The 13000-nt window shown below is 36.5% G+C and overlaps 1 protein-coding gene across 1 annotated transcript in view; it reads right to left on the reverse strand.

The window, feature by feature from the left end:
* Positions 1 to 13000, reverse strand: part of LOC101165578 (Down syndrome cell adhesion molecule-like protein 1 homolog) — a 102516-nt gene that overhangs the window by 24471 nt on the left and 65045 nt on the right. The window contains exons 8-15 of the mRNA XM_020708264.2: positions 11167 to 11309; positions 10555 to 10684; positions 6263 to 6541; positions 5730 to 5858; positions 5437 to 5616; positions 3921 to 4126; positions 786 to 882; positions 484 to 612 (exon numbers count right to left, since the gene is read on the reverse strand). Coding sequence (XP_020563923.1) covers positions 484 to 612; positions 786 to 882; positions 3921 to 4126; positions 5437 to 5616; positions 5730 to 5858; positions 6263 to 6541; positions 10555 to 10684; positions 11167 to 11309 — 1293 coding nt within the window. The remainder of the gene's footprint in view (positions 1 to 483; positions 613 to 785; positions 883 to 3920; positions 4127 to 5436; positions 5617 to 5729; positions 5859 to 6262; positions 6542 to 10554; positions 10685 to 11166; positions 11310 to 13000) is intronic.

Here is a 13000-nt window from a genome sequence, read left to right on the forward strand (position 1 = left end):
GTGCTGCAATATCAAGTTTCAGAGTCTAGTCTCAGAAAATATGTTCAGACTTTTGTTGATTTATTAATTTTGTAATTGCATGAATAAAGCTCACTTAATCTTTCTTTAAAAATTTTGTATCTACTAAAAACCAATAATTTTAGCTCAAGGGTTTATTCCTTATACATTATTTCTAGACAAATATCAGTATTGCAGATGTTTTTGGGGGTCTAAATTACAATAAATATAAAGATGGCAGTTAAAAGGATTTGGTAAAGTTTTAAAAGAAATTCAAAGCATTGAGAAACACACTGACAATCCCAGACAACAGTTATCTAGAAACACATGAAAAAACCTCCTAAAAAAATCAAAATATGCCTTTGATGCCATGATTTAACATTCCTAAAGAGAAATGTGGGCTTAGCATGCTTATAGTACTTTAGAGTACTTTTCTTCTTATAATTAGAAAAGCTGACAAAAAAGAAAAATCCCAGAATGACTTACCTGTCTTGTTTTTATATTCAATATCATAGGAAGTAATAATGCTATTTCCATCAAATCTTTGGGTCCACCTAAGATTCATACTCCGATCCTTCACTTCTCGCACTTCCAGCTCTGGGGGGTCCGGAGGCTCTGAGGATTTGAAAGATAAATAATTAAGTACAGAAGAGCAAAGAAGAAGAAGAGAAACACCAAATTAGATATTAAATTAGAAGTATATATAGAAGAAGGTTGCTTTTTTTGAATATATATACAGAATTTAAAGATCAGGTATTCTGTTTCATTATTATGAACAGAAAGAATACCTTGAACAGTGAGTTGAATAAGGCCCCGTCCTTCTCCATAAGAATTGATAGCATGACAGGAGAAGAAAACTGAATCCTCACGCTCTGCTGGCTTTAGCTACAAAGGAAAAAGTAAAAAAAAAAAAAAAGAAGTCAGCAATGAACAACTTTATTTTTGTTCTGACATACAGCACAAACAACTACTGATGTAGGCTCAGTGAAGGTAAACTCTGCACTGCAAATAAGGGGAAATTAATGTAAGGCTATTATGTATGCTCAAATTTGTCTTAGTCAGAAGCCTCAACACTTTACTTGTTGAGTTACTGTTTATGCTCAAACATGTCCCAAATCTCTTTAGTTTTTAACACGGAAAGTTTAAATTTGAAATAATGAAAATATTAAATCAGAAAGTTAGATCATGAAATAAAGAAATAAAAATACGGTAACACTTTATATTAAGATTCCTTAACAAGCTTTGTTAACGCATTAACAAGCATTATGATTATGACCAGGTTATGATTACAACCGATTGATTTCATTTTGAAAGGATTTTTAGAATTATATAGATCGATTCGATTAATAACTTACCTCACACAGATTGATTTGGATGGATCGAAAGAATATAAATCAATTAATCCGGTAACACTTTATATAAAGATTCCTTAACAAGCTTTGTTAATGCATTAACAAGCATTATAATAGAATTTTTAGGGTGTTAGTAAGACACAATAAGTCTAATAAGGTTTATTAAATTACTTAAACACATTTACAAGCATTTTTATTAGGATGTTTTTAAGATGAAAATGATACATTTATTGGCATTATAGATCCCTAACACAATTGTCAGTGTTAAAATCTTAATAAGATTCATTAACAACCTTTGTTAACAAGTTAAGAAGTATTATTATTGTTTGGGGTTCAATTATTATATTTCTTTTACAGAAATATTTTTGTATGTTTAGTCTGTTTTAATGTTATAAAGTTCTTTTTAGAAGCTTTATGCTTTGTGATTGTTGGTGGTAAAAGCATTCCACACTTTAGATGAGGTGCTGCAAAACAATTAATAAACTGTTAACAAAGTTAATTAATACATTTGTTAAGCTTATAAGCAGTTTAGTAATATGGATTTTAAAGACAATGGTCTGACTTTAGATGTTAATAAATCTTATTAACACTTTCAGGTATTTGCAAGACATCTATAATGCTAATAAATATCGTACTAGCATCTGACACATTAATAAAGCCTATTAATTTGTTACGTTAGTTAATAAAACCTATTAAGTTTATGAACACTTAGGCTTGTGTGAGATATCTATAATGCTAATAAATGTCTTACTAGAACCCCAAACAATAATAATACTTCTTAATTTGTTAACAAAGGTTGTTAATAAATCTTATTAAGCTTATTAACACTGACAACTTTGTTAGGGATCTATGATGCCAATAAATGTATAATTGGCATCTTAAAAACATCCTAATAATAATGCTTGTAAATGTGTTAACTAAGTAATTTAATAAACCTTATTAGACTTATTGTACTAATAAATGTCTTACTAACACCCTAAAAATTCTATTATAATGCTTGTTAATGCGTTAACAAAGCTTGTTAAGGAATCTTAATATAAAGTGTTACCAGATTAATTGATTTATATTCTTTCGATCCAACCAAATCAATCTGTGTGAGGTAAGTTGTTAATCGAATCGATCTATATTATTCTAAAATCCTTTCAAAATAAAATCAATCGGTTATAATCAATCTTGGAAAATATCATTTGGGCTGCACCAACATGTGCCTACACTGATCAAGCTATCATTCCAGTCCAATGTGTGGAAAAACTTGAATTTTGCAAAGACATGTGACCATACAGTGTGGTAGAATGTTCTGATAATGTTCCCTTTGAATCATTTTGATGTGGAAAAACAACAGTGGGCTGAACTTTATGAGACAAAAATGCGAATGGATTTGCCATTAATCCTTTTTTACTTGTTTGTACAAACAACTAAACTAAATTTATACATAATTATCTTAAAAGAAATAGAAGGAATCTGGAAAACTTCACCTGCACTGTTTAGTACCCAGGTATTTATCTCTGAGTCTTATTGGTGGAATTATTTTGGCTAAAGATGCCTTGGATCGATTTGAGGTCAGTGAATGGGATCAAATCAGATCGTTCAAATGAACCAATATCAAATGTGAATCGTATCAGCAACCACAAATTATTATATGATACGAATCCCTGTTTACATGAAACGTTACATCCCCAATATATACATACATACATACATTAGCCTATATAAAACAGTGATTTAACTGCTGCCCATAATTCCAACAGACCTGATTTATGCTGGTCATTGAACGTGTCTGCATATTGTCTGAGCACATCCTATTTGAGTCAAGAAACAGAATGCTGCTTAGTGTTAAAACAGCATGATGTGGCATGAAAATGGTCACACTGGTTTCTAATTACAAAACAGCTTTGCGGTACTTTGCCAAGTGCCATCTGCTGGTCACAGGACATGGCTTAAGGTGGTTTCATATGGATGGTGTGAATGAACCTGGGGGACTGGTATTGTTACAAATTCCAAGTGAAAACAGACAAGAAAACACAGCTGTTAAGAAGACAAAAGGAAATCCTATGATAAAGTAAAACAGAAGGGAATCTAAACAAAACCTAAAAAAAAGTAAAAAAAGAATATCTTTACTCTAATTTTTATTATATACAGTTTTAAAATCTGTTATGTTTTGGTTATCCTCAGTTACAGCACACCGGCTTTAGGTTTTCAATTTCTCAGTTGGTCTGACAGTTTCAGGTTATTACTCCAAGTGTTTAAGTCCCTTGTTTTCTGTTTGTCACTGTCAAGTTCCTGCTAGTACTCTAAAGATTATTTTCTATTTTGGTCAATTGTTACTTTGCCCCCACCAAAATATACAAAATGTTTGAGTTTTTTAGGTTTCATTCCAATTTTTACCATTGAATGAACCACAAATTTACCTTTTTTGTGCTGTATTCTCTAAAAGACGTAATATGGTCTTTTTGCAAAACCTACTGAATTAAAGTACAAAAATGTATTCTCAAAAGAAAATATTTGAAAGGTTTTCTATTACTGAGCAACACTCAATACTATATAATTTGAATAGCATGTCAGTGTTTTTACCTTAAGAGTAGACAACACTTCATCTGTCTTTTCATTTGGACTAGTGGTTATAGAGTATCGTGGGTTGCGATCAGGGTCAATAACGGTGTCCCCTCTTTCCCAGCGGATGATGATGGGCCATTCTCCCCTGGCTGTGCAGTTCAACTCCTTCACGTGACCCTTCTTAGCCATGGTAGTGTTGGGGTGACTTGTGATCATTGCTGGGACTGCAATGACAAAGCAAATGGACTGTGAGAGGATGAATAGGAGGTGAGGACAAAATGGTTGTAGCAGATAGAGATGGTAAACAGATTGATGACAGAGATGTTTGATAACAGAGACAGATAAAGCAATTGTGGGGGAGGAAAAGAAAGAGCAATTGGATAATAAGCAGAAGAGAAAGGATATTTAAAAAAATAAAATAAAAGAGCACAAAGGCTAAGATAACAGCCAGTTTAAAAAGGTGGAGCTCTAAGTAGCCAAGTTTTGTTGCAGTGGAGTAATGAAGAGCTGTGGTCAATGAGGTAAAATCAATAAACCTCTTTTCTCATTCTCCTATAGTTAACCGTTGGAGTCTAGGTGAATGAAGAGGCAAAAACGATACACTCTACCTTTCGTGTACACTCGATACACAAATCCTTCACACACTTAATCTTCTGAGTCCTACAAACATACACAAGCACTTTTGTGCACACAGACTCACACATAATATTGACCTGAGGGTTCTGCTGTTTTGTTTTCATCACTTATTCATCTCACCCTCCCACTCCCCCCCCCCCCTTCTTCTTCACTGAGTGAAACAGACAGAATTGAGGGCGGCAGAAGAGAGGAACAGTTCAATCAATAACACTAACTCAAGAAGGAAAAAGAGGGAAGGCACCAGAGAGGGCCGGCCCTCTGATAGAAACTCATTCTGAAAATAGCATTTACATTAAGCACCGTCTTCTACGTGTTGCATGCAGAAGGATAAAAAGGTGTCAGAAATTAAGCCCAACATTTGTCTTGTGATTTGAGCCAAATTGTAAAATCAATGTCTCTGGTTTCTGGTGATGATTTACTTGATGTTGATGCTACTTGTGCTCGCATTTATGTGTGTGAATACATGGCATTACCTGAGGTGTTACCAACAAGGAGGACAGGATAGCGATATTGATTTCAGATAATGATTAACCTCAAAGCCTTCTTTTGATTGTCTCTAGACGAATCCCAAGAGTCCAGGAATCAATTGCTTACTTGCCTTCTCACCGTCTGTCATCAGTGCACACAAATACACACACACAAGGTTTTTTTGCTGTCTGCTCCTTGGGATATTTCTCTCATGTTAATGCTGACCTTTGCTCATCTGATTTACCTGTGTGTATACAAAACACACAATACTTCACCAAAGAGAGTATTGTGAGTTGGCTCATTAGTTAGAGACTGTTAGTGCGCGAAAGCTAATAAAGTTGTGGCTTTAGAGCGTCCTAGATAACCAATCTGCATTCATTTATGCATTATAAAACTCATACTCTTCTGAATAAAGGATTTGTGCACTCACTCTTAACTGTGAGGACCATGCTCTTGCTAATGTCTGAGCCCACTCCATTGGAGGCCTGACAGAGGTAGAAGCCACGATCCTCTTCCAAGACATGTCTGATTAGTAGAGAGCCATTATTCATGATCTGAATCCTGCCTGTCAGGGGCACGGGGTGGTACTGCTGTGGGTTTCCAATTCCCGCTAAAAAACAAAACAAAACATAATCACAATTATGCAATTATTTGTTATTTTGTCCCACTTGTTCAGGTAATTTAGATAACAACAGCAAAAAAAGCTAAGTAAAACATGTGTACCTAGTGCCCCCTTGGCATGCTTCCACATAACCTTAGGTGGAGGGTAGCCATCAACAGAGCAGTTCAGGATTGCTGCCTTGCCATATATCCCATCCTGATTGTTGGGTTGCACAACAAACCGCGGAGGCACTTGAAAGATAAAAGATAAAATGTAAAACAAAAACCCAGATACAGTGGAAGATGTACAGCCTATGTATACTTATTACAATCATGTGTTTGGAACTGGAGTTAACTTTTTTGGTGGTAAATATTTTTAGCATAAATGCCATTAATGTTTCCTGCACTTTGCCTAACTCCACGCCAAACAATAAGGTTTTTGAAAGAAACTTCAAAACCATAAAATATGCAAGAGTTCTAAAATTAGATGGGACGGAACACATGCAAATCACCCTCTATTGCCATAGTTTTTGATCATTATATCTAACAGTTTCTTTTAACTTAAGATGCAGTATTCTTATAACCTCTTTTAGTTTGCTTTCCATTATCAAAATATCCTTTTGTACTCTTAACTGTTCAGCAAAACATTTTCTTACCTGTAACTGTGAGTTGCCTCTCTGTGCTGACAGTGGCAGCATCATTCCTGGCAATGCAGGTATAGTTGCCATTGTGTTTAAGTGACACCTTGGATATCTGGAGGGAGCTCATGAACTCTTTTGTGTCAATAGTGATGCCTGAGGAGGGCACGATCTCCTGACCATCTTTGCGCCACGTAATGTGTATGGGCATGTCTCCTGACGACACCACGCAGGCAATGTACATCAATTTACCAATTGAGGTCGGGGGAAAGTCAAATGGCTGGATCAGTGGAGGAACTAAAGAAGCAGAAAGGAATAGGGAAAAGCAGAAACACAGATTAGTTTATAGGGTGGGAATATGAAAGGAAATAAATGTTTAACAAGTTCAGGGTAAAAAGTTACAAACCAAGGGTAAAAAATAGAGGCACATTTATTTTAAACATGAATGAGACTTGCAGATAAAAAAGGAAACATGGTACAAAGCAGTTGTCAAAATAAAATAGATTAAAAACAGATAGAGTAATAAATAAGTCAAAAATATTATAAGGTATTTAGAAGCAACTTGTTAAAAGTTTCCTTTAAAATTTTAATACTACTGTAAAAATGTAAGTCATAAAGCATGTGTTAAAACAAGAATAAGACATAGGAAAGCAAATAGAGTGACTCAAAAGAGTCTCTTAAATCTTTGTAAAAGGTGATCATTATAAAACTCATTTTAAACCTTAATGAATAAATTTGGGTTTGATTCCTAGAGCTCAAAATATCTCTGTAGTATGGCCTACTAGCCTGCTACCCACTCTGCGGCCACCTGTGCCCCTTACCAACCTACCCGCTTCACTCCAACCCACCCTGCCCTGCTGAAGCCAACCCATAATAGCTGCTCTAATTAGAGCCCCATCCACAGGGGGAAGAGGAATGTTACCATGGCTACCAACGGAGGTGATGTTGGTGGTTGGAGAGGGGGATAAGCAAAGGCTGCTGTAGAGTGTTGGGTGGGGTGTGTGTTTGGGATGTGTGTGGGATGGTGTCACATTTGAGACATCTTGGGGTTTCAATCTGAACCTGGTTAAAATTAGTCTAATTAAATCTGATTCAAAACATGTATAGAACAACATGCATACACCTACACCCTCAAAACAAGAAATGTTTACTTTTGCAAACATGCATGTGTGTGCATACACTGTACACACACACATGTATGCACAGAGACTGTACAAAGGCCACAGTGCAGCACAAGATTCACACATTGTGATGATGTCTGACAGAAACACACCCAACTCACACTCTTACTTGACAACTTCTGCAGCAGCTGAGAATAGTGTGCAAAACTATTATATGCAAAATATATACTCAAGCACACACTTGTCATTCACACAGATCTGCTGCAGCATGGCACATGAACCCACAACACAAATCTTAAACAGTAACACTCTTGTTCCATGTAATTACTGAGTGGTTGAGGCCACTCCGCCCCTTAATCAGAGGTTATTAGAGGCAATGCAAGGAGCTTTGTTCAATGTATCACTCACACTAAACTCTGCTTCTCACTATTGTTACTGAACATGTTAACACCATAGAAAAGGCTTGACTCTAAAAAATGGTTTACCTTTAGCATATTATTGCATTATTTTGCTTTTAATTGAAAGTCTAAAAACTACCATTGACATTAAAAAACACAAAATAACACTTCATAATGGAAAAGAGCAAGGCAAATGGCAGACCCAAAATTGGCCCAAGCTGGGACTGATTCAAGTAAAAGCATTCAAGAAAGGAAAGTGGAACAGCAATGGGTGCATTAGGAGCTACTCATGTGAGTTGGCTCATTAAGAAGGTGGACATTTAGCAGAAAAACCCATGAAACTAGCTGAAATGGACAATTTTCTTTTCAATCTAACACATCTCTCAATTTCAAAATAAATAATCCCAATGCTCTAGATAGGCTCTATTTATTAGAGCGAGACTCCATCTATTAATACTTTAAATATGCTTTGAAGAATAAAAATCATCACTGACAAATGGAAGTGACCGCTGTCTTTCAGAAGAGAAAAAAATAATGAGACCTTTACTTTTCCCAAGCACACTCAACAAGTGAGTGAATGACCTTTAAAAGTCAACTTAAGTTCCCCTGACACTTATGCTATGTTCACACCGGCTCAGAAACATGCATTCAAGCTACCACTTCCAATGCAGAGTCTATTTAAGTGCATGTGTATGCGCATTTTGTGCTATTGCGTTCAAAACCGTTGCGTTCATGCTTCACTGTGCAAGTTTTTAAACGCGTTTTCAGGTTCTACATCCAAAACGTGTGGCAATTGAATGTGCGTTGAAAGTTAAACCAATTGAACTTTGACCAATCAGGGATTTTGATTTGGTAGTGATGTTTTTAATACAGGAAAGTGCCAACTATATAAAGTGTGCTCATGGAGGAGAAATTAATAATTGCGGTTTGTGCCGAGCTGTAATTACATGACACCAAGCCTTTCATTATATCAGAATAGAGCTGTGAAAGTAAATGCCTGCAGCATGATACGCAAAATTTGCACAGCGTCGATATTTCGCACCAAACCTCTTGTATCTGTGAGTACATGCACTAGCATTGGGTAGCAACAGTCCAGAACACCGTATGCTAAAAGTGCATTCAAGAATCCGTAAGCATTCCATTCTTACATGCACATCACATCCTCAGCGAGAACGTAGCGTAACATTATTTTTCTATCCAAAAAAATCTATTTAATTCACAAATTCCTTTCAAAAATCACAATTTGTATCAAATGTATTTATTATACAACAGTAGAATAGGTTTCTAAGCTTTGCATATTTTTTTGATTTTTTTTAGTTATGTCTTACAACTAATACAAAATCAAAAATTATTTACCATACAAAAAATAATAATTAAAAAAATAGGTTTCCTGTGCCTTTCATTGTCAGCCTGGATCAAAAGCTGAATATCATGATAAGGATTTTGGAAACCCCAGTTGTCTTGAAGATAATCACTGACACTGCACAAGGAGGGTGAGACACAAAAGGTCATCGCTAATAAAGTGGCTGTCCACTAAATGCTGCTGTATTGATTCACATTAAAGTCATCTGAATGGAGTGAAAAATGAGAGAAGTGCTTAAGCAACAGAGACTGTGCCATTAGAAGCTTTTGAAAAACACTCACTAAAAAAATCACTAGAAAAGGATAGTCAAATTTGAAAAACCATCACACACAGAAGAATCTTGAGCACAAGCGTTTATCATCATCTATCATGCCATTTTCCTGTGTCGAGCTACTCTTGGCCCAAAAAACAAGGTATCTTATATAGACCAAGGTCAAACAGAAGAAGACTGTCCTGTTTTTTGTTGTTGTTGTTTTTTAGAATAAATGTTGCATTACCTTAAAATAAACAACGTCTTGGAGTTTGTTGAAAGTACGGAGAGGAACATACTCCAAATTGCTTGAGTGCCAGTATAAAGCTTCCCCAGTCAGTGGTGTGTTATGGATCCATGTCATCTATTAATGATGGTCTTCTGTCTTTTATCAGGTCTAAGATCCACTCAGGAAGTCTCAACGCATTTCACGCCTCAATCTGCTGATCGTTTTTATCGAGATGCCAATTTTATTTTCCAGCAGGACTTGGCACAGCCCACACGACACAAAGTACTTCTTCTTTGGTAAAGACCTAGGACTCAGTTCACCTAAACACCGTAGTGAATCTATTAATTACTTTGTCGAGGAAGCTATCAGAACTAACTATTCAAAAGAGCTTTTCTCAGTGGAGGGATTGCATCCATGACATGGGGCTTTTGCTGCAATAATTCATTCAAAGGGGGAACAAAGAAAAAGCCTAGTGTATTTTATGTAGATGCTTTACAGTAGTCCAAATTTCTACAGTAGAAAATCTTTCTTCTTTTGTCCTAACTAACTGAGAGGAAGAATTGAGAATAATTGCAGAGAGACGCACCTGTTGGTGGTCAGACTGGGACAAGGAATTGTCCCAATAAAACTGATTAGCCTTGTGGTGAACATGTTCAAAAGGCTTTAAAATTAAAATTCTCCATGTATGAAAGGCCAACCACCCTTAGCAAAACAACTGGTCAAAAAACATGTTTATAGAACATAAGGCAACCGTAAACACTCTGTGAAGCTGATTTACACATTGACAGAGCAAAACTATTGAGTTAGAAGGAGCATGATACCCTCCACACAGTTACTTTGGTGCAAATGTTTATTGATAGATGCTAAACTTGAAACGATGCTGGTTTAAGAAAAATTCAAGAGTGGGGAAAAAACATGTTTAACATTTATGAGTTTATGTATAACTGACCTTTGACGGTGACATAGACAGTCTGTGTGATGAATAGCTGCGGTTGAATCAGCACACTGCACACATAAGCCCCCTCGTCCATGCCTTTCTGAACGTCGCTGAGCTTTAGAGTCCCATTCTCAAACACCACCTGAACAAACATTATGAGAAAATGTAGGGGTTAGCCGTGGCTCCTCATATTTTTACTGATATAACATTAGGGACTCATATTTTGAGGACTGTTGTCTTTCTTTTGAATTAATGTTTATATGATTTCCTCCCGTTGAGCAGGTTCAAGTTGGATCGTCCACTGCTGTTTCAACTTAGTTCAAAATCCTAGTATATTTTAAGTCTATAGTTTTAAGTTGCTTATTGACAGGCCCTTTTTGTCCCACTTTAGTTGTCCCTTCTTTTAAGTTTTACAAAGTTTTAGTTTAGTCATAAAAGTTAAGTGTTTAGGTTCTGTTCTGCTGTTTGTGGTTGCCTTTTTTAAATCGTCAATCACTGCCTTTCCCCAAAAACTGGTCATTCAAACATGGCTTAAAGAAAAACACACAAAACAAAAAGCAAACGTATCCGAAAATGTCCATGTACAATACATTCTTAATATTTAGGCTGAAAAGAGGACCTCACCTGGCGATGATTGTCCGGCAACAGAAGCCCATCTTTGTACCAGTTAATTGAGTAGTAAGGATACCCAATTACACGGCAGTTTATAAAAGTGTTTCTCCCTGCCACTGCAGTGATGTTCTTCATAGGCCTAATCCTTGGTGGACCTGATTGAGAGTGAAAGAAAAAGGGAGATAGATGGAAAGAAAGAGAGAAGTGATCAGAGGAAGAATGAAAGAAGGAAAAAGGAGATCATTAGTTAATGGTGTCACAAGCAAGTCATGGAATTTTAGAAATAAGAAAGGCGGTTGGCAGGGAGGGGAGTTGGGGAGTGGGTAGATAGAAGTGAAAAAAAAAAGCATGAAAGGTGTAAAAAGAAAGTTGAAGTTAATGTGGAGTTTATATCCTACAGTGGTAGTGTATACGTTTAGTGAAAAAAAGTTTTTCAAAATTACTCATTTTATGGTTTTCTTTGACCACCTGAATGAAAATAAGAATCTCACACAACTTGGGCTTGAAATTCTCAGTCTGGAATTATTAATGACAATGTAAATGACTATGTGGCAAGTCTGCAAAAAAGTGAAAATGTGTTAACCTTGTTCTGTACTTCATTAAGAAGGTATCCTTCTTAATGAAAACAAGACAAGAAATAAAAGGCTGTTTAACTGCCTCTGTGTTCTGGCATGCTTCTACTTTAAGGTCTTTTCCATTGATTATTCGGTCTGAAATGCTCTAAATGTATTCCTCCCCCTGCAACGGCATGTGTATGTATCATTGACTATTGACTGTCTGACTGTGACATTACAAAAAGCTGCATAGCCAGGTGAGTTAGTGGACAAAAGAACAGAAGTGTGCCAAAAAACCTGGCGCAGACCTTATTTTTAAAGTGGAATATAATTAGTTCTGTCTGTAATAAATACTAAAATATAGCTTTGCTGCTTCAAAAGTCATTCAATATTTTTCTTTCAAAACTATGACGACTGAAAGTTTTGGATACCAGACCCCTAAAAAGGGTGCTAGAAGACGAGTATCCGTTGCCTCTTCTCTGACCTTCTCACCATTGTTCATCTTGTATTTTTGTTTCTTTCTTTAGCCCTCCTACCCCCACTCCTCCTGGTGTCTTTCTCTCTTCACTGTCTCTCAGCATGTGCTGCACTTTGAAGTCACAGCTCTGACGAGTCAAAGATGTATTATTCAGTAGAGCCGTCCACCACACACACATGCAGTCAAATACATGAGCACATAGTGCAAACACGCGTGTTGGACTATGACTGTCTGGCTCAGTGTACTTGCTGGTGGCCCTTCAGTGAATGAGATAAGTTGAATCTATCACATTTCAATGTGTGGCTTTGCAAACTATCAGATTACCCTTTTTTGGTGTATGGCTATGATGGTGTGTGTCCGTGTGGGAATGCGTTGGCAGTATTTGTGACAGTTTGTGTTGCATGTCGGGCTGAAACTCTCTGGCAATAGTGCTCATTCTCACTCCAATGATCATTCTGGCATGTCTGCTTCGAGCAGACTCACATGTCACAACTATACATCTTACCAAACGACAAAGTAAGGAGAAAGAAAAAACTGGATGGAGGAATGGAGATGGTGATGCAGCCCTGTCCGCCAGTGTCACTCTTCATCTTTGTCATTTAGACGACAGTGACATCACCAGCTCTGTCACCAGAATTTACCATCAGTCCCTTCACAGACACAGCAATCTCTCTTGCTTCCATATTTTTTGTCCAACGCATGTTTCTTTGGACATGTTGAAATAGCTTCTCTTTTTCTTACTAAGTTAAGGTTTTAAAGATGTCTCTCTACAGCATGTTTCTACTTGATGAAGGTGTAGTTCGTCAAATCAGGA

This window comes from Oryzias latipes, chromosome 13, assembly GCF_002234675.1.
Source record: "Oryzias latipes chromosome 13, ASM223467v1".
Taxonomy (NCBI): domain Eukaryota; kingdom Metazoa; phylum Chordata; class Actinopteri; order Beloniformes; family Adrianichthyidae; genus Oryzias; species Oryzias latipes.